The sequence below is a fragment of the Condylura cristata genome, unplaced genomic scaffold, assembly GCF_000260355.1.
Source record: "Condylura cristata isolate star-nosed mole 26May11 unplaced genomic scaffold, ConCri1.0 scaffold00016, whole genome shotgun sequence".
Taxonomy (NCBI): Eukaryota; Metazoa; Chordata; class Mammalia; order Eulipotyphla; family Talpidae; genus Condylura; species Condylura cristata.
Genome location: NW_004567117.1, coordinates 18718812 through 18741153, shown reverse-complemented (window position 1 = coordinate 18741153; position 22342 = coordinate 18718812). Strand labels below are relative to the sequence as shown.

Genomic DNA, 22342 nt, shown 5'->3' with positions numbered 1-22342 from the left:
AGTGCAGTGCTTTAACCCGCTGCGCTACCAGGGAGGGCCCAGAGTTATATTTTTAAAGAAAATTTTGAATATAGTTTTTGTTATGTAGTAATAATGAGAGAAGCAGGTGAAGATTGGGGAAGTTGATAAGGGCAGTGACATTTTTTGGCAAATTGCATTCAAAGTTTGCAGTTTGTACATTTAAAAACAATCTATTACTAAGTATGGAATTAAGAAAAATTTAATGATAGGCATGAAGACTTATTGTTCCTCTGGTTTTGGTCTTAGTTGCGGCACTGAGGTAACATGAATAAAACAGTCACTTGGTAAAACAAACTTTTTCACCTTTATGACAAAATAAGCAATCTTATTCTATTATGATTAATATAAAAATTGGAACTTGAACTCAGATCAGGATACTGTTAGTTCTGGAGAAGTAGAAGGGTTAGACTATTTGCAAGAATGTGCATAAGGCTTTATCTGCTCATAGTACATAAGAATAGTCAAAACTGTGTGTAGGTACACAGTTTTATTATATTTTCTTTTATATTTTTCTATAGGTATGAAATCTTTACCTATGAAAAGAACAGTGATGGTTTAAAGCTACACTTTGGTTTATTAAAAGTCAGAAAATATGTAACAAATCTTCAGCTATCAAAAATGTAGCATCAACGGACAAATGCATTTATGAAATCAGATACCTCTTATTTTTCAAATTTCTTTTTTTCTTATTTAACCTATTACTATTACTTTAAAAAATAAATTCAGTGTTCACTTACCACAAGTTTCCATGAAATCATTTCCATTGCCTGTCATAGGAGGCACACAAATATTTGTGACTTCCTGCAAGCAATATTAAAAAATATAAATATATTAAAAAGTGAACCAGAGTCCATGGCCATAGATGTAAAATGTGGTCAATTGAAAATGGTGAAATAATAACCAGCCTGAATTCTTACAGGTGTAAACACTTTTATGATTTGACAGCTGAAGAAATAAAATTCTGTCTCCTACCAGCATTCTCTCTCAAACAGTGGGCCATGGAGTTCGTTTTAATACCTCATTATTCATTGTTGTCATTCATCTCAAATTGAATTTTTCTCCAAATAGTTCAAGTAAATGTTTTACAAATTGGATCCTTACCCTGTCTTCAGGCTGGGCTCCTTCAATCCCCCATGGGTGAATTGTTCCTTCTGAACCATCAGGAACTGGGATAAATCCTGGCATTCCCCCAAATTTCCCACAGTCACAAGTGAGCAGCAGAAGGGGAGCCACTAGTAAACAAATCAAAGCAAAATATCAGAACACTTGAATCACTTGAAAGGATTTGATGTGACAATTCTCAGAAATGTACAAAGCAAATACAGTATTTTCAAGACTTATAGGAAATCCCGATAGAAAGCAAAATTAGCATTTATAAACTAAAATTTGGTAAATTAAGCATATTAAAATTTCATATGATTATGAAACTGAGGAAGACAGATTAAATTCTTCTTGCGATATGTAAATTGTTGCCTTACGGTATTTTGATGAATGATAATGGTGGTTCCTTAATCCTTTTCCATAGTGGTTTTTTTTTTTTTAAAGTTTTATTTATTTGTGCATACAGAACTGGGGTACAGGCCAGAGGCTCAGGGGTGGCGAGAGGCTTCACCAGAGACAGAGCGGGGAGCAGAACAGGCAGATCGACGAAGTACACTGCTGAGGGGAGCAGCGGGCGGGTCAGGAGAGGTCTGCCACGCCATGTGGTCACCTCCGGGGCTGGCGGGAATTGAACTCATGCCGAAGTGGCTTTAGCTTCTTAGTGCTGTGCTTTAACCCGCTGTGCCACCAAGGGGGGGCCTATAGTGTTTTTTTTTTTTAATGATTGCATTTATATGTACATGTTGAGGCTACATATATTATGTTGGGTGAACACACAAGTGAATGGTCAAGGTTTTAGGTGGCCATGATAATGTGAATTTTATCATGTTAGTAAACATTAATTAACCAGAAGCCTCCCTCAGCAACCAGAGTGGTGGTTTAATATAGGCCATGAATGCCCTCTTGATTGTGACTTATGAATACCTGGGTTGGAGCAGCTTTCTTCCCAAAGTAATTTTCATTCTTTCTATATGTATCTTTATCTTTGCAATAGATATTAACATGGTCATGGTAATGAGCCAAGAAAGTAAGTTTCCTTCATTTTTAAGTGCTTCCCACCTTTTTTTGTTTATCAGTGACCCTACTTTGGCCGGCTGGGATCACCTGAACCCAAAGTTAGAATCTTGCCTAATTAGCAGCAAGTTTGTGAGGGGTTTTCAGAGCATAGTCTGTGGAGACAGAATTCTAAGTGGCTCTGTCACTCCCCATATAGGTAAATTATATCACTTTTGCTTGTGTCCACTAACTCATCCATAAAATGGGAGACTAGTATCTACACCATAGATTGTTGTGAGGATTAAGTGAGTTAATAGAGGTAAATGACACTAGTTAGTGCTTTGAGGATTTACTAGTGTTACTAGGATGGGTTACATTAGTTACACAAATTAGGTGAATCCTAATACAGTGTGAAAAAATTAGGTCTAGTGTTAATAAAGTAAAATGATTATAAATAATCAATACTTTTCTCAAAATTTAATGTTCATATAAACTATTCTTTTAAAGGCTTTTTTAATTGCCATTCTCAATTCTATAACTTTACTAAAAGTTTAGGAAGGATTAATTATTGTGACTTGACAAATTAACTTTGAAGTGTGATGATCCCTACATGGTTCATATTTTTAAGTTGTCAAATAGTCTTTTAGAAATTGTGTCCATCATTGTGTGGACAATGTATATTGGTTTCTATAGGTGTGAGGGATTTTTCAAGGTGTTGAGTATATTTTTACAGACTAAAAAATTCTGTCCTGTACAAAATTCAAAACATAACATTTTTAAAATGGTGGGATCACAGGAAGCAAATATGATTGTGGGAATGACAGTGTGTTTCCTCCCACTGCCACATTTAGCGTCAAATCCAAATGTACAACGGCCTATGGTTCAGAGCCACATCTCACGAGCTGTGTATGTGTAACAATTTATTTCTCTTTTTCAAGAAAAGAGATCTATGAATATGGTAAATTTTAATATTGGTTAAGTCTGGGTTATGGTTACCTGTGTATTGTCATGTAATTTCTGTATTTCTTTGTAGTTTAGGGTTTCTCTTATTTATTCAAGAATTTGACATGAAGTTTTTTTTGAATAGAATTATTACATTCAAAATACCATTTGGGTCACAAAATTTTGATGTAAGTATAATTTTTTAGAAGTCTATCTATTGAATAAAAATTACTTTTATTAAAATTAATACATTTTTAGGATGTTTGGATCAAGCAGTAATTTCTTAGAGCCTATGATACTTATTTATTTTCCTTAAATATTTGACCAGGGTTTTTGTTGTTGTTGTTTTTTAAGGTTTTTGTTGTTGTTGTTTTTTGTTGATTATGGATAAGACGTTTTAGAAAATGCCACACTCATGGACAAAGTCATTATTTTGACCATGAGTAAGACTGGCAGTGTGTAGAAAGTATTCACTTTTTTTCTTTCCTTCTTGGTTCTCTTATGCTGCTTCCTAAATGTGGAACATAAGATGTGTTTGCTGCATTATGAATAGAGATTCTTGGCATTATGAATAGAGATTCATTTCAGATTTTTCCTGAAAATGCCCTTTCCTCACGTAAGAGTATCAGGGATTGTTTTGAATTTCAGAGATGCATTTTCTGTGTAGTGTGAAGGCCTCTGCAAATACTGACACCCTGTGAAAAACAGAAGGAAAATTTTTAAGACTCACACAGCAACATCAGAAGTCCAAGGAATATCAGGCCGATGGCTCCCGGCCCCAGGCTCCACCGCGACCTCTCTCCATATATGGACTTAGGTTCTTCACATACATCACTCGCTCCACAATCACAGACTTCCAGGATCAAGTCCTCTGGCATCTCACAGAGTTGATCCTTACCATCTCTAACTATGAGGGGGATTTTATATTTTCCAGGAACTATTTGCTGCTGAGCAGTTAAAAGCGCAGAGGTAGCTGTGGAGAAACACACACATCAATGATAGGACAAGATATCACTGAATCTTTGAAACTACTATTTTTGGTAAGTCATGAAGACATCACTAGACATTGGGGGCCTGTAGTGGGTGTGGTTGTAGTTGTGTAGGCTGTAAGAGTTTCAGTTGGGTGAATTTTTTCTGTATTTCCTCCTCCTATCTTCCCAGGTGTACCTGTTACTCTCCTTCATGAAGATGGCATGCTACCTTGATTTCTTCCCTCTCCCCTTGCCCCCTCGCAAAAAGGATGGGATATGTATATCATTTAAATATCAGGTCCTGGCCGTCCCTGATGGCACAATGGGTTAGGACGCAGCACTGCAATCTAGTCACAGCCACTTCAGTGTGAGCCCGATCCCCTGCCTTGGAGGTGACCCACATGGCACAGCAGATTTCTTCTGTCTCACCCGCTGCTCCCCTCAGCAGTGTACTTCATTGATCTACCTGTTCTGCTCCCCACGCTATCTCTGGTGCATCCTCTCACTGCCCTTACACCTCTGGCCTATACCCCAGTCTGTATACATAAATACATAAATCTTAAAAAAAAAAAAATTGGGTCTCCCTTCTCTGGGACTTAAGCACTCTCCTGCACGTCTAGACCAATCCCAGACTCCTGCGCAGCCCTCGAGTTGTCTGTCTTCCCCTTCTGTCCATGTTTTTGAATTCTGTCCATGTGCATGAGTTATCAAGGCTGAGTTTTTGCTTTGACTGCTGTGAACTCCAGTGCTCCTGTCAGTGGTCCTTCCATGAGTCCACTGCTGGCTACAGGGGCACCCTGTGGTGAAGTCCTGTAGTCTGTGTCCTCTGGAGCATTGGCGTTCTCTATTCTCCGTCACTGTGCTGTGCCAGTCTGCACTAGTGCACTAGTAGTGTCAGTGGTCTGTCATACCCATCATTTCTCTTCTAAAGACAGAAGAAATTCAAAGGACTAAGACTGTATCTTTCATTGCGAAGGATTTTTAAAATTACTTTTGGAAAAAAATCTGCTCAAAATTGGATCTCTGATCCTTTTGGAAATGTAAAGACGGATCAGCTTCCACTCATTATTACCATCGAGCGTCGTGATCCTCCACTCAGCTGGCACCTTAAGGGGCTGCTCCTCCAAGGAAAATGTGTAGGGCCCAGTATATTTATCTCTGTCTTCTGACTTAGCTGAGACAACCACGGAAGGTGATGAACTGCAAATTGCTTTCTCCTCAAAGACAACTGTTGGACAATTTTCATTGAAACCAGGTACTTCAACATACACGGTACCTGTAGAAGTTTTACCGGTGATTTCTATAAAAATAATATGTTAGAGTTAACAGATTATACCAAAAAAGTTGAGCTTTTATATTTCTTTTGTGTACAACCAACAATCGTGGCTTCTCCTGGTATATTTATCTTATAAGTCAAAAGATGTTGTCCAATTTCCACATCTTGTGAAAAGCAAATTTAAATTTGTCAACAAGGAGGGTGTCTCTAATTAGGGGTGTTGGCTATTAATTTAATTTGCTTGGAACCAGAGGTGGAAGGGATGAATTTACTGATTACAAGTGAAGCAACATCAAAAGGAGAATTTTCTTAAATGTATCTACTGTGTGAGCCAGCACTGTGTGAAATATTTTTGCTTCTAAAGCAAAACACAGTTTATCATGGTAAGCCCAGGGATGGATTATAAAATGTACTGTTGTTTCAAACTCTACTGAGAAATTGTAATGCTGTCTTCTACCATATTCAACTGCCTTAGACTTGAGACTCAAGGTCCCTAAGATAATAAACTCTACTTAATGATAGAGGTAATATCTTAAGTAAGCATAACCACTTATTCATGAAGAATGGCAATTTTAGTAACACTTCTCTGAAAACAATTCCATTACTTTACTTACCGTCTATGGCCAAAACTTCAGCTGTGATTGTCTTGTTAATTATGAAAGTAAAGTCCCGATCAATGTTTTTGATAAATTTGATTTGAGCAGTTTTTGGATCAATAATTAGCAAACCACCATCATTACGTCCCATGACATATCTGTTTTTTAACAGAAAAAGAGAATGGTTTTTTTAAACATGGAATGTTACCTATTTAATGAAAATGACTCATTTAATATTTAAGGTATTATACTTTAAACATTGAAATCTAGTTTCATAAAAAGCAGCAGAAAATTAGAACTTAACATGGAAAGGAGTATTTCAAAATCCTTAAATATGTGTTAGTCTCACTTTTCAAATATCCGCTCTGCACAGTAAAGTAACTTTATACAAGAGCAATTATTCTGGGTAGTGCACTTGGAATTTAAGTACGAGTTTTTGTAGGTGCTGTTCTCTCTAGTTGTTCCATGGACTTCTGGTGAAATTCGACTCTTTTTTTGTTAAGACTCAATGATAGTTTCTATGAAACTTTTTTCTTTTCTAAACAGGCTAAGAAGACATTCTGTTTTTGCTTAAACAGTATGCTGTAATGACTTAGTTACACGGCTCTTGAATTATGTGTGGGTGATATACTTTATGTCTCTGTGATCTTGGCAAATATTTTAGGTGTTGTTTTGTGATAGTTTATAGATGAAAACTACATCAAGGAATAATAAAATAATGTAAAAATTATTTTACCTAACAGATGAGGCAGCTTTGCCAGTGTCTTCATCAATGGCTTGATAGGATCCCAGGACATAATTGATCAATTTGCTACTACTTATACCTTTCTGGACAATAAAATTCTTGTAACCAGGATGGAATATAATACCTTCTTTTACATTTATTACTTGAACTGTGACTGGCGTTGACTTAACTTGATATTGAGAGATTACTGATTGGTGAAATTCGGCTTTATTTTTGACAGCAATACTGAATTGCATGCTTTGCAGTTGCTCATAATCTAGCGCCTAAAGTAAAAACAAAATTAGCAGGAAAGGAGTGTTTAAAAATATGATCTGGCAAATCCAAAGAGGCCAAGAAAACTGTATGCTACATAGTCTAAGTAGATCTTTTTATTACGATACAACAAAACACAGTTTCAGAAATAACTGAATGTGGAGATAAGAGAAAACTTTAGGATTCTTAGTTCATTAGATCTTAGTTTGGTAACTGATATTTACAAAGCAGAGTATCTCTTTTTAGACCAGCCAGAAAAAAACATCATTACAATCTCTGGGGCTGTGTGGTACAGTGGAAAGAATTCCAAATTTGCAATAGTAGAATTGTTAGAATCTTGGTTCTATTACTATTAAGAGCTGTCTGTGAACCAGGCACAACATTTAATTTCTCTGACCCTCAACTTTCCACTTCTGAACAAAAAACTAATTTCATTAGATTGTTGTCATGACTGAAAATATTAAGCTTGTGATGCATTTCTATTAGTGGTACCTATGGCCATTCACAGAATAATTATCCCTGTACTATAACAAAAATCCTTAGGTGGCAAGGGCAGACTATCTTACTAAACTTGGTTGGCAAATAGGCCTTCACAAAGCAGAGAGTGGATGTCTCATCCACTCTCTGTAGATGGGCTTGCTGGTAACTAATATAGATTTTTTAAACCTCTGATGGTGATGGCCTGATATCCCAGGATTTGTTTTTGCCATTTGATAGCAAATTTCCACGGAGTTTAGTAGGTCCTAGGGAGTGGGCTGGGTGCACATGCCTTATACAGCAGGTCCTCAAACATTGTTTTATTCAACGTTTCATGACAGCATTGGTTCAAAAAAAGAAAAAAAAATCCTGGTGATGTTGCCAAAAATGACTGAGGACCTGTTTTCATTATGGTCATTTCACTTAGTTTCTTAGCTTTGAGGATGAATATTGCCTCAAGGCAGCAGCTGGCCATCAGCAGGGGTGCGCAGTAGAGTCTCATGAGGAGACTTGCTGCCTGGCCTCTCCTTGTAATCAACTAAGTCCAGCCAAGGGTTGCAGGTGATTTGAGTGGGCAAATGGAGATGTGGGTGACTTTCAGCATCAATGGAGAATAAGGAAAGGTTTTAAGAAGGAGAGTAACTGTCTGAATTATTATTTTTTTAATTAATTTATATCATTATTTAAAAATATATATGTATGGATACATATATACATGTATTTTTAAACTATATTATTATAAATATACTTAAATAAATATATTATTAGGTAGCATCGCCTGCTAACATATATAAGTTTCCCAGAGTACACATTACAATCACTCAACATCTGTATATACTACTTTAAGTTCACCACTAAAAGTCCAGTTCTATCCTTTGCCATACAATTAGTCCTTCTGTGGCAGTGGGAGAACAGAGGGCAGTAGAAATAGGAGGTGGGATCACCTATTAGGAGAGGTTGCCATCCCTTGGGGCGGGAGGCCAGGCTGGCTAGGGCACAGGCTGTAAGGAGGGAGACAGAGTCAGTTTCTAGGACAGACTTGACTCACTCTATGCTGTGAGGAAATGCCATGATTTCAGGGTAAGTCTCAGGTTTCCAGTTTGGGAGCTTGGAGAGCACCAAAACAGGATACGAAATATTTCATGCGTAGGCACTTCTGGGTGTTTATAACAAAACATTTGCAAGTAAGATCACTTTTCACTCTCTGAAAAGCCCGCTGATAAGAACTCCTTGTGTGGCTCTGGTAATTTCCTTGTTAATGGGATGTTATAGGCCCCTCACTCTACTGAACTCAATTAAATGAATTAACGAAAGAAACACCCATAGAGTCTAATGCCTCATGCTAAGTAATAGTCCCGATATTTTTTCTAGTTTATGCAATATTTAGGCAGAAATAGCCTTATATTACATTAGATGAATGTCTTACCATAATTAAGCATGTTAAATGGAAGTTTTACTCAATTATTTTTACCTTGCAGGTAGAGTTTACATACAATTCTCATTTTCTAGAGAAAATTTTCATTTTTTGGTAGTCTTTTTAAAAGCAAGTTGACACACTTGTAAGCCACAGTTCTGTGTATTTTTCTCTCTAACTTCAATCCAATAGTGAGAGTGAATGAGATTAATTTAAGACATGTGTTTTGTTTTCTTCTCATTAAAGCAGGTGCACCGATAAATATATCTATAGTAATGTATATTTATCCTAGAGTGCGATAGGTTGGCAGGAAATAAATCATGTTAAGAAAAATACTTAGATAATAGACCTATGTGGACTTAAAAAGTTCTATGTACTTTAGCATGTTTTCTGAAGGTAAGTCAGCATACCTTAACCACCTTCAGGATACCTTCATTAGTTCTAGAGTCTGTATGTATTTCAAACCAATTTCCTTCATTTCCAGAGGTAAAGAAATACACGGCATTCCAGTTATCTGTGAACTCTTCATCCCAATCTGTTACTTGAAATCGTAGCAACTCAGAACTTAAAGTATTTTCCTCAATCTTTGCTGAATACTGAAAAGGAGAGAAGATGAATTTAAGATTCAGCGCAGGTCTTAATTGAAAGGGATTTTTATTTATATGAATAGTATTCATTTTCAAATTATACACTACTTCCTTGCTGGTTATTTGAATTCTTATCTTTCACAAAATTTATTTTTTGAGGAAAAGAGCAGAAATCTTAAATAAAAGCTATTAAATAATTACTGAATTGGGATGGTAAAGTATATAATAAAAATACATATATATGTAAATGCTTCTTTAAGGAGTGAAAAGTTTACCTGGGATTCTTGGATTATTGGGAAATTGTCATTGACATCTTTCACTTTAATTCTACATTCACATGTGGTTGAGAGTCCTTCTCCATCTCTGTCTGCACCGCTCACAACCAGACGATAACTGCTAGATTTCTACATTTGGAGAAAAAGTAAAGAAAAATGAGGTGAAAGTTTTCAAGCTCATGACTCATTTTCTGGAAAATCACATACACTTTTGCTGTCCATTGTAGAGGAGATGTATGAGGCTCTGGATGGCTGGGCAGACGTCTTTAAGGAACTAGACCATAAAAAGCTTTCTTTTGTGAACTTTTTATGGTAAGAAAATACACTGAGGATAAAAATAGGTGATAGGTTTGGTGGAATGCCTGTCTGACTGAAGATCACTGATGTAGCTCCCTGCCAGCCTATGTGAAATGTCATTTGTACATTCAGTAATCTGGAACTTGACAAGATAGTACATGGTGCTGGAGATGATGATGGTAGTGGTAGCTGTGTTGACAGAATGACAGGAAAGAGAGAGGAAAGTGATTATTTAATGTCCTGTAAGCCAGAGTAAAATGAAAAGAAACCAAGAGAAACAGTGTGGCATTGGAGAAGGCTAGAAATTTCTCCCTTTGTTTAAGAGACACATTTTCTGAAAGATTAGAGTTCAATTTTTGGCCATGCAAGCCAGTGTTTTGTTTTGTTTTTTTTCCTTTTACTCTTTCAGTTTAACTTCCATTGGTGTACTGATAATGAATGTGCTTGGGGTACAATTACTGGCACAGTTTCCTGGTACATATTGTACCCCACTAGAATCACACTCAGATTTAGATAATTTCCCTTAGATTTGGCACAAGTACATACTGAGAACCTCTTTTTTTTTTTCCTTTGGTAGAATGAATTTCTTCTATTACTTTTATATGATCAAATATTTTATTTGTGAATGTTCCCAAGTGTCTTGCTTTACCTCTCGATCAAGAGAATTACTCAGAGTACGGACTTCCCCAGTGTGTCTGCTGAGGAGGAACATGGGTGCATCTGCAGGTTCTTGAGAGACAATTTTGAAAGCAATTTTAGAGTTCCAATGGTTTGGTTCATCTGCGTCTGTGGCATTTAGTATCATTACCAGTGAGTCTAGAAATAAAGTTGTTGAAGAATATGTAAAGATTGACATCATGTTCATATTAAATATTTCACACAGTTTGAAAGTGGTCTTTGTGTTTTAAGATTTTAAAACTTATAGGCTCAGGACCCTCTCTGGTGGCGCAACAGGTTAAAGTGCAACACTAGGAAGCTGTCCGCAGCCACTGCGGCACAAGTTTAATCCTTAGCCAGGGAGCTGACCCACATGGCATGGCAGTCAGGCCTCTCCTGTCTCACCCGCATGGCGTGGCTGGCAGGCCTCAGCTGTCTCCTGTCTCTCCTGTCTCAGCAGTTCATTTCATCAATCTGCCTGTTCTGGTCTCTATTCTGTCTCTAGTGAGGCCTCTTACCACCGCCCCCCAATCACACTTCTGGCCTGTACTCCAGTTCTGTATATATACATAAATAAATCTTTAAAAAAAAAAAAAAAGCACACACCTGTAGGCTCAAAAGAAATTATGTGACACCCACCTCAATCAGGTAGAACTGTGCTGCCTTCCATAAAATTTCTCCAGTTCTCTAAACATTATCTGTGTTGGGGTTGAGACTATTGTCCTTATTTCTGCTCTTGATAGTGAGTGACTGTATACCTCTCCTTCTATTATCCAAATAATGTAAATAAATCTCTGTCTCTATACTATAAAAAAAAGGCCAACCTATGTATCTGAATTACCCAAGGCCACTTTAGTTTTGTGACTGCTGAGTAAATAATTCACTTTCATACATAGAACAAGATACGCTGGCTTGATAACAGAATCACTACTTAAAAATAGAAAGATTATGGATAATTAGCTCATTTATAAAAATCAGAAAGGAAGCCCCAGGTTATCTTGAGGACTTTTTCTGCAGAATTACTGATGAAGCTGAGAAAATAAATAAGCTTATAACAATGATGCGGTACAGTGGTATTTGTGTTTGAAAAAAAAAAATTGAAATATAGGTACTGTAAGACTTACTTGAAGCACTGTGTTCTTCAATTTCACCCTTGAATATACTTTGTGAAAATACAGGAGGGTTGTCGTTGATATCTAAAATTTTGACTGTTAATATAAGTGGTTTTTCTACATCTTGGCCTAGGGCATTTATGGCACGGCATGTGATCTAGAAAAAGAGGGAAAATACTAAAATCACGCTACAAACTTAGTTTGCATACTATTAACATTTGTAGAAACTTTACTGCCATATTGAAATTGGATGCAAAGACAAAAAAGAAAATAGACAAAATAGCAAAAGGTGCCTGTGCTGGGTGAGACCCGTTGCCCCCTCCTGAAGGTTGTCTTAGGGTAAGGAGAAGCTCTTAGCCAGCTGCACACTGCATTTCGGGGCTCTCTCATGCACCCACCTGGTAGATTCCTTCAAGGACACAACTACAAGTGAGACCCTAAGTAGAGAGGCTAGTCTTGATGCTGGATTGATGCATGTTCCTGCAACCAACCAGAACAAGAGCACTCCTTTCAGGGTGCCTTCTCTTAGAAGAAGGGGCCCGATACTGAAGGCGCAAACTTACCTGGAAGCTTGGAGTTTCCTCACGATCAACTATGGATGTTATGTTAATTTCTCCCGTGTCTTTGTTAACAACAAATTTTCCATATGGGGGTTGATCAATTCCCATTCCAGAGATTTGGTAGGTAATTTTCTGGTTTGCTTGAATATCTGAAGAAATCTGCAGCAGACAATACCCAAAATGTCACGGTGAATACCACTCAGGCCTTTTCTTTTCCCTTCTTTCCTCCACCTCCATAGTCTTAAGTCATCTGTTCACTTTTCAGTTATTGTGCTGTTTACTTTTTGACATGATATATAGAAGGAATGTGAAATAAATTCATGTTGTTACTTTTGTGGACCAGCATGAACTGATATGGATATGTGCTAATCATTTTGGTTTTAGAATATTTGCTCAGGGCATGTAGCCGCCATTCTGATGCTAAAAAGGTTGAAAGAAAGTCAAGGAAACTTAAAATTGCCAAGACTATTTCTGAATGCTGTCTCTCTTCACAGATTATGTTAAGTAAAAAAAAAAAAAAAAAAAAGGACATTCATTTCTGTTTAAATAAGGAAACTTGGAGAGGAAAAGTGAAAGGAATTGTATTGTTAAAATATGTAGCAAAATTATTTCTTTTTATTATGATTTTAAGTTTTTAAATGCATATGCAATTAGAATCCTATATATCATCACCCAGCTTCAATATATGAATGGTCAATCCATTTTTCTAATCATCTTATATGCATATTTTTTCTGACCACTGAAATTAGTCCATATGTCTCAATTATTTTTTATTCTAGAAGCCATAGTTGATCTTGTTCTTTCTTTTATTGTTGTTGTTATTATAATTTTTGATTGAAGATGCCAAGTTAATTTGTCCAGTGGATTCCACATTTTGTTAATAGGAACTCACTTATTTTAACACCTCTAACATGCTTATATTCTAAAATCCACATTGTGACTTACCACGGCAATTGGATTTCTTTTGGAATTGTCTTCTCCTTCTCTGCAAGGTTTTGCAAATTTCACCCATTCACGTTTGTATCTCCTTTTGGCTGGTTGTAGTGCTGTGCCATCTTCTTCCTGTCCTTTTGTCTAGTGACAAAGGGATTCTGTTTTAGTAAGCACATTGTTGGAAACTTTTGCTTTGAGGATTGATTATAGACAGATAGCTTGAGGAATCCCCTGTCTCAAGACTTCTAAGACTGTTAGTACTTAGTGTGCTGCACTTTGTCAAGCAAGGAAAATATATAAGTGAAACAGTGGCAAGACTATATAATTTTTAATATTAGTATTTAGTCATATTTCATGTTTTCCTTTATCATATCCCACAATATCTACCTGGGTATATAAGACCCATTTAATAAAAACCTATTGATTTGCTTAAGAAAAGAAAAAGAATGCTTGAAATACTTATATATTGTTGGGTTACTTGTTAGAATTTTAATTTTGTTTTTACAATTAAATTTTAAAAAGTAATTATTTTTCTACTTTTAATAGCATAAACATTTTTCTTACTTTACCTCAATTCTCCATTCTCCATGTACCAATACCATCACCTGTAAATATTTAAATAAAGTCAAATTAACTGTGAATTCTTCAAATAAGTAATGACACAAGAAATACATTATGGTTATTGCATTCTGTTGTTCAGATAGTAGTTTGTTGGGAGAAGTAGTATACAAAAGGGTAAAAATCTACCAAGAAAAAGAAACTGTTTTCAGTATAATCAAGTTTTTCTTGTTCTATCATCTGAATCACACATTTCTTACATTTCCAGCAGTTATGGAAGCCTGTGCTTTGGGAAACAATGGAGATCATCATTGTAATAAGCTTCAAAAAAATGATATATCATATTAGTTCGCTTCAATTACAAGGTAGGGCATTATCTTTGTTGTACATACATAAGTGGAGAGAATGGAATGGAGCTAGACTGGTTTAGGATTTAGAACATAAAAGATGGGGTAGCTATTGCAACCCTAAGTAGAGTATGCTGTGGGACACAGGCCTGCTCACCTCTGTCCTGTTACTTCAGTTTAAATATTGACTTTAGGGGCTTCCTGGTGGTGCAGGGGTTAAAGTCAGTGCTAGCAAACTATCGAAGCTACCACAGCATGAGTTTGATTCCTGGCCAGGGAGGTGACCCACAAAAGCACAGCTGATCTCTCCTGTCCTGCCTGCTATTCCCCTCAGCAGTGTATTTCAGTAGATCTGTCTGTTCTACTCCCCAGTCTGTCTCTGGTGAATCCTCTCACCTGTCCCCTCCCCCTGCTCCCTCCTGTCTCCCCTCCATGCCTCTGGCCTATACCCTAGTTCCATATGCATAAATAAATAAACATAAATCTTTTTTTTTAAAATTTATTTATTTGCGCATATAGAACTGGGGTACAGGTCAGAGGCTCAGGGGTGGTGAAGGCTTCACCAGAGACAGAGTGGGAAACAGAACAGGCAGATCGACGAAGTACACTGCTGAGGGGAGCAGCGGGCGGGTCAGGAGAGGTCTGCCGCGCCATGTGGTCACCGCCGGGGCAGGCGGAATCGAACTCATGTGGAAGTGGCTTCAGTTTCTTAGGGCTGTGCTTTAACCCGCTGCGCCACCAAGGAGGGCCATAAACATAAATCTTTAAAAAAAATAAATTTTGAATTCAGGTTTGATAGTGATCTGAAATAAGTTAAATGAGGATAAAAAGAAGACAGGCAGGTTAGGCTGTTTACTTTTTCTAGAGCACACAGGATCTTCATATGTGTCATTTTCCATCTTGTTTTCTACATGGGCCGTATTTTTCTTTCTCCTTCACCCACTTGAGTATCACCCATTCTTTAAGATCATTTCAAGCTCCAACAATCTCCACGAAACTGTCTTCCCTGATGTCTGCTTTGGGTGTTTGTACAGTGCATACTCTGAACCAGGTGGTTTAACCAATAACAGTTTATTATGTATGTGATTTCATTTTGCTGTATGTACTTTATAGCGCTAAGTCAAAAGAATTATAAACTTCCAAATCAGAACTTCTCTATTATTTTTTTTCCCATACAACCTTAAAAAACCAGTCCTTCAATACATGTTAAAGACTATTTGCTGACTGATTAACTGATCTAGAGACAAGCTGGTAGGAAAAAGATGGTTTGAAAATAAGTGAGCAGACAAAAATAGAGTGATAATAGTTACTCATATTTATTGTGGTGTTTGTGTCAGTTGCTGTTCTAAGAGATTTACATTTACCACCTCATTCAGTACTTACAGCAATCATATGAAGGAGATTTGATTAATATAATCCCTATTTTATCGATGAAGGAATAGAGATGAGAGAGTGAATGCCTTGCACCAGCTAACAGCCTTAGTAGAGTCAGGACTTGGCTCTTGGTAGCCTGACTATAAAGCATGTAGACCACCACTACACTAGATTCTAATTTTATACTAAAGTTAACTGCTAAAGACTGAAGATAGTCCTGACATAATGCACATTTATTACATTGTTTAGTTGGAAAGTGATAATAAAGAGGAAGGTCCTACTCTGAAGCAAAGGAGGGATTTCATCAGACATTGGATGTCAGACTGTTTAGCACTGAGACCCTGTTTCAAATGTCAGGTGTTCAAGCTATCCACAAGATGAACATGCAGTTATAATAGGCCTCAAAATGATTTTATAGCTTTGCTGCTCTTTATTAAGCAAGATCATACATAAGTTGGGTGAGAAGACTGGAGGAATAGGGTAATTGCACTACTCCTTCTCAATTCACAGGGACAACTCAGCCCCATGTGAGCAGAGGGCTGGGCCAGGCACGCTCCCCTTTACAGGAAAACAAGGAAGAGTCATCCAGAAAATATGAATCATGTTTGTACTAGCTCCACAGAGAATGATTGTTCAAATAGATGTTAAGGCACAATTCCTGCTTTCCTGGGAAGCAAAGGAAGGATAAGCCCTAAACTATGGGTTGGAGAAAAAAGATTGCACACAGATATCTCGTTTGTTCAACATTTTCATAGAATCACAATCTTTAGAGAAGTTATTCAATCTAAAACCCTTACTCATTTTCTATCTTCTTTTTTAAAGTCAAACCACCAGGATTGTTCCCTAATTTTAGGTAAAGTTATGAAAATGTGACTTTTATTGATGTGCAGTAGTTAAGTACTTCTGAATATTGCTGTGTGTTTTAGAGATTTAGAAATATAATTGTAGCATTACATTATTTAGAATAGTGTTTTAGAAACAATTACTTTAGTTCATTCGTACTTATATGTGGCTACCTAATTGATTTAATTTGCTAATATAATTATTTGAATATTTAATACTTAAAGTTTCAATAGTTTCCTGACATTCAACTGAGTTGTCTTTTTGGTTAATTCTAAATGCTGTATGAGATGGAGTCAAGTGTAGTAAAACAAAATTGGACTCTGGGTCCTGACTCCCAGAATGGAAATCCTAATCTTGCCACGTACCAGTTATATAATTTGAGAAAATTACTTAATCTTTGCTTCTTCACCTGTAAAATACAGATAGTAGTTCTACTTTATAGGTTTGTTGTGAGGGATGAATAAATTAATAGGTGGAAAGCACTTAGAGGAACCTTAATCCAGACCAAGTGCTTAATATAATAATCACTTCTTTGCCAAGCTTAATGATAAAGCTATGAAAGAACTATTTTGATATGCTATAATCTCTTAATATTATTATTCAGGTCAAGGCATATTAAAAAATTTTTTAAAGATTTCTTTATTTATGCCAACAGAACTGGGGTACAGGTCAGAGGAGCAGGGGTGGTACGAGGATTCACCAGTGACAGAGTGGGAAGCAGAGCAGGTATATAGCTGAGGGGAGCAGTAGGAGAGTGAGAAGAAGTCTGCTACACCATGTGGGTCAACTCCCTGGCCAGGGATCAAACTTGTGCTGAAGTGGCTGCAGCTAGCTTCATGGAGCTGTACTTTAACCCACTGCACTCAGGACAAGTCCCCTGTTTTTTTTTTTTTTTAGGCATCACAAAGATACTTCTGTGTAGCAGTGTGAAGGCTGCCCTTGAACAACTCCAGGAGGCACTGTTCACATTGTGGTTTAGGCCAGAGAACCACTGCAGGGCACAGCCTGGCATTCTGCAGTCAATTTCCATAGCGTAGTTGTGTGTGGTTATCATTGTCTTTATAACTTTCTTATGATGAACATTCTGAAGCAAGCCAGCGCTTACCTTAGGCTATCAGATTGACTCTTGACTGGAAAGGAAGTGCCAAAGGCTAAGAGGTTTGTGGGAAACGTCCCGAGTATTCTGGCTCTGTGTGAAAACCGGTTTCAGGTATTAAGTGGGAGTGGTAATTGGCAGCAGTAATTACATCTTTCCTGAATACTGCTCAAGATAGGCAGGGCTAACCAGAATCAATTGGCAAGGTTCTTCTGATTTCCAAATTTTAATTTTTTGAGGGGTTGATATAACATTTTTGATATATTGTTTTGTTTCTTATATTTATGTAAATATTAGATTGTTCTATCTGTTAAAAAGAGAAAAGGAGAAAAAGATAACTCACATATTTTATTTCATTTAATTTAGTTCATTTAGCCCACAATTCTTTTCCTAAAGATTGCTTTTTAGATATTCTCTAGAAGAAGTTATTGAAGATGGTTCTGCTCTATTTAGAACACATTTTAACTCAAAATTTGATATTTACTTACTTAGTAATTTTAATTCTATTTTCATCTTACTATGTATTTTAAGATAAAGCGAAGATAAGAAAAGCAAAAAAATGAAATTAAATATTGTTTCTTAGATAGTCTCAATCAAAATGCTCATTGGAAATACAATTTCATGTGAAAGAATAATTGCTAGAATCTTCTTATTATCATTGAGTTTCTTGACCACATCTTAGAACTTGGTATTGAAACGATGCTTTCTTTTTCACCCCAGCATTACTACTGCTACTAATACTAATTTATTTAAAACATCGTGCTTTAAAAATCTTTGCATTTCAAACTTTCAATTAATTTTGTAATGAATACATTTTTACATAAGATAGTAATGGAAAGTAAAACAGCTTAGTGTCCAGATGCTAATAAAAGTGTTATCTGCCAAACTGAGTTTCAGATTTTGTAGACTGAGAACACTGAATAGTGGTTTCCTTTCAGGTAAATATTGTTATCAAAAGGGTAGATCTCTGAACATAAGCATTTTTCAATCACTATCCCTTTACCAAAATGTTTCATTTTTCTTATGTGAAGTGGATCAAATAAAGACCAGAAACTGGTAAATCCTGCAACATTCTTCAAAATAGACAGCTGTTCCTCCCTCCCAAATAATTGACCTAAGAAGATTAAACAGTTGGAAATTCAAGAAGTGTTCCAATCTGAATGTATTTACCCACACCCACTATTATATTCATTTAAAATAGAGCTTTTATTTTTCCCCAACCAGTTAAGATCTCACAATTATGACAGGGATTTTTCTTAGATAGTGGTTTATATTTTTTCAAAGCACTTTTTGTACACATTTCTGTTTTACACTCACTATGACCATTTAAATCAGTCAAGAGGTTTATGATGACTGTCCTATAACTTGAGAAAACGAGGCCTGGAGTGAGTCAGCAGTGCAGGCACAGACTGAAGTTGATGACTTTGCTTCTGTGTCTCACATCTCCAGGCACCTTTGTATGGTCATAAGGGGGAATTAATTCAAAACCTCCAAACACGTCTTCCTACTTTCAGACCCCACCTTTCAACAACAAAAGACGTGCCTTTCCACTTGACACTGCTTTGAAAAACATTGCTTTTTCCCATCACCACATTGTTTCGAAACTTTGGGTGGCTCCCTGTTTCTAAAAGGATTCCATTAATCTTCACAGAATGCACCTTGTAACCTGACCCTCACCTGCTTTTCCAATTTATGTCCAGATTCTCCAATGCGAACTGTCATTTCAGCCAAACCAGAGTGCCCACTAGCCCTGGGCAAAGACCATAAGCAGTCTGCTTTTTGTTAAATATGGCCCATCCATATTTGACAAGCTGCAGCTTGGATGTCGCCTAGGCTCTGGAGCCTGTTTGCTTATGTCACCTCTGACTGACATTGCCTCCCACAACGAGGACTCACAGTTGACTATCACTGCCCACGAGAAACAGGAGGAGTACACATGTGAACCAAATACATAATTTAGACTTTATAAGGATCACATTTTAAAAATAAAATAAAAAAGCAAAAGCATTTTATAACTTTATTTATTTATAAAAAAATTAATTTTTATGTGTGTTTAATATCTCTAGATTCTATTATTTCAATATGTAACATAAAAATTATTGATGATATTGCTTACATTTTTTTTCTACATGGTCCTCAAAATATGATGTGTAGATAACACGTAACAGCATATCTCAATACAGACCAACTACATTTCAAGTGTTTAAGAGCTACATGTGACTAGTGGCTATAATATTGTTAGATTACTGCTAGCCCACTCAGTTTAATGATTATGTATGAAGTTACATTGTTTTTTTTTTTTTTAGCTGTCTGTGTAGAACTTTCCTGAGGGGAAGAAAATGTCTTACTTTTACAGTTTCCTCCATGACTACCACGATTATATTCAAGTGTGTAGATTATGTTTTACCAAAGCCTTATTGAATCAATTTATCCATTTTTCAAGTAGTTGTAAAAGATATTTTAGTAAAAAAAATATTATAGTGAGCATTGGGGACACAAATATGGTTAAGTCCTCAGTAGCAGGCTCTCACTGTTAAACCAGAGAGAGGGGGGGTCTCCTTCGTGGCACAAGGGGTTGAGTCTCAGTACTATGAAGTTATCTGCAGCATGAGTTTGATTGTATGCATAAATAAATAAAATCAAATATTGAAAACAACAACTACAAAACAGAGAGGTAACTGAGAGTGGTCTCTAGGTCAAGGCAGGGAAAAGAACCCCCCTCAGCTGTAGTAGCCAAGTTTGGGTCCTTATGACACAGCTATTCTGGCACAGCATATCCCTTTGCTCCCCAAAGTGGTCATTGGCTTGACATATGCTTGTCAGGTTACCTGTAGTGCATCCAGAAACAGCCATTAGGAAAGCAGGAAAAGTCCAACGATTGTCATATTTTTTTTATAATACATTATTTGATTATCAAAACAATTAGTTACATTGTCATGATAGAAACAGACTCTAATAGACAGGGTGATACCAGTTTTCTGTTTCAACATGACACAAGAGAGAAGGCTGGGAAACTGACTCACAGGCAACCTTTTGAGTTTTAGAAAGGCTTACGTGTTGGAGAATTCTTTTTTGAGATCTAGCTTCCTGAAATCCAATGTTTCAAAATTTTAGAAGAAGTGAGGTAAACTGATGCATAGTAGGAATTTAAAAAATATTCACTCGTGGTATATTTCACTGTTTTGATATCTCCTCACACCAGATAGTACAGTGATATATTTTTCTTCACTAAACTCATTAAGGAACATCGAGCTGGTGCGATGGCTCCAGATTCCATTCCTCTTTTAGATTATAGGATATAAAACTTTCCCAATCAACAGCATTTGAAAAAATGGCCTATAAAAATGTTCTTATCTTTCATTCCCTAAAGGTTGGGTATATTTTGCACATAATGATTAACCATAAACTTGTTTTCTTAACAACACACCCAACTTCTCTAGAATTAAACTTTGCTTTGATTTAAATTTCAGCTGTCTTTGACTATTTTACAAGCATTTTAGTTGTCAAGACTAGACATGTAGACTTCTTAGCCATATGCGTAAGAAATATATAATCTTGGAAAAGAGAACAGCTTCTTTTTTTGGGCTCTCTAATTCAGTTAACACTGGACAGCTGAATATAAGAAAGAAAGTGAAGGAGTATCAGAAAGTAGATTGGGATCTAGGTTATTTAATTCATTAACTAAAGACTTTCAAATTCAGTTGTCTTTGGTTTATTTTCCAATGTAAAATGCAACATTAAAGAAATAACAAAAGGAGGTAATTGGCAAACCTCTAGGTCTTATTTAAAAGTATTATTTCCACTGTACTCTTTCCAGTGTTTACAGTAGAGATTAAGCAATTGAATATTATATTCTCGAACAAGGAAGGGAATAGAGAAAGTTTGCAATTATTAGAAAAAAGACAGCACTTACCATTAAGATGGCCAGAGCCCCTGTGGTTCTGAAAAGGAGACAGGCCATTGTCTCTGATTTCCCTGGTGACCAGATCCGAGGTAGCAGGCTCCTCAGTCCTTCCTGCTCTCTGTCTGCATCTGATGTCTGAGAAGAGTCCTTTTCTCCGTTCACAGTGTCTCTCCTGTCTTTGCTAGTCCACGGAAGACCAGTTATGCGATTCCTCCCCTCCCTAAACCAAGGATTGGTTTCACCAGAAATGCTTGCATCACTTTTGCTCCCAGGTAAAAACTTAGACACACCTCAATTCCTAAAGCAATGAAATCCTTTGTTGGTAGCTGAAAGAAAAGTTCACAGGCTAAAGACAAAGTTTAATAGGAAGGTAGCAGATGAATAATAAATTAATCATGGTGTGGAAGTGCAGAAGCTAGTCCTGACTACACTGAGAAAGAATCTACTTGGCTTCTTCTCATGGTTACAAATAACACTGAAAAGTAAAACAAAACATACAAAATCCCCCTAAACCTAATATGTGGACAAGCCTTTATTTTTAGCCTAAGTATATGTGGACGTTCCTAAAATTAAAGGAAAGGTATGTGTTAAACAATAATATATGTTATTGAAAGTAACATCCCAAGAAGAGAAGGAATGATCAATGCAAGTTTTAAATGAAAACAGAACTAAAGTTGGAATAAACAGCTAAAGGGCGCCTTAGAGACTTGAATTGTCTAAATAATGCATCGTAAAATCAGTTCTCTTAGAATCAGATAACACCTTCCTTATTGTACTTTTTCATTTGTAAGTGTTTTAAAAAGCAGCTTGCCTGTGAAGCAGGTCACCCTTTCCACTTTTAACTAATGGAGACATTTCTTCCAGAGTGACCAGCCTGCACACGTGAGCACTCAGATCACGAGTTTAGGGGAAAATCCCCACTAACACCATTGCCATTTCATTTGCCTATGATGTTATAGCTATAAGCACTGCTGAATGTTCCAAAATCTTTAAAGACAGGTTTGGTAG

At 36.6% G+C, this 22342-nt stretch overlaps 1 protein-coding gene across 1 annotated transcript in view; it reads right to left on the bottom strand.

Annotated features, from left to right (window-relative positions):
• The window catches only part of DSG3 (desmoglein 3), a 24051-nt gene extending 2660 nt beyond the window's left edge, over positions 1 to 21391 (bottom strand). Inside the window, exons 1-14 of the mRNA XM_004683992.2 lie at positions 21344 to 21391; positions 13782 to 13817; positions 13225 to 13353; positions 12283 to 12438; positions 11732 to 11876; positions 10600 to 10766; positions 9654 to 9782; positions 9202 to 9387; positions 6640 to 6911; positions 5922 to 6061; positions 5104 to 5331; positions 3791 to 4033; positions 1123 to 1253; positions 759 to 822 (exon numbers count right to left, since the gene is read on the bottom strand). Of these exons, the coding sequence (XP_004684049.2) occupies positions 759 to 822; positions 1123 to 1253; positions 3791 to 4033; positions 5104 to 5331; positions 5922 to 6061; positions 6640 to 6911; positions 9202 to 9387; positions 9654 to 9782; positions 10600 to 10766; positions 11732 to 11876; positions 12283 to 12438; positions 13225 to 13353; positions 13782 to 13817; positions 21344 to 21391 (2074 nt within the window). The remainder of the gene's footprint in view (positions 1 to 758; positions 823 to 1122; positions 1254 to 3790; positions 4034 to 5103; positions 5332 to 5921; positions 6062 to 6639; positions 6912 to 9201; positions 9388 to 9653; positions 9783 to 10599; positions 10767 to 11731; positions 11877 to 12282; positions 12439 to 13224; positions 13354 to 13781; positions 13818 to 21343) is intronic.
• Between the last annotated feature and the right edge of the window lie 951 nt (positions 21392 to 22342).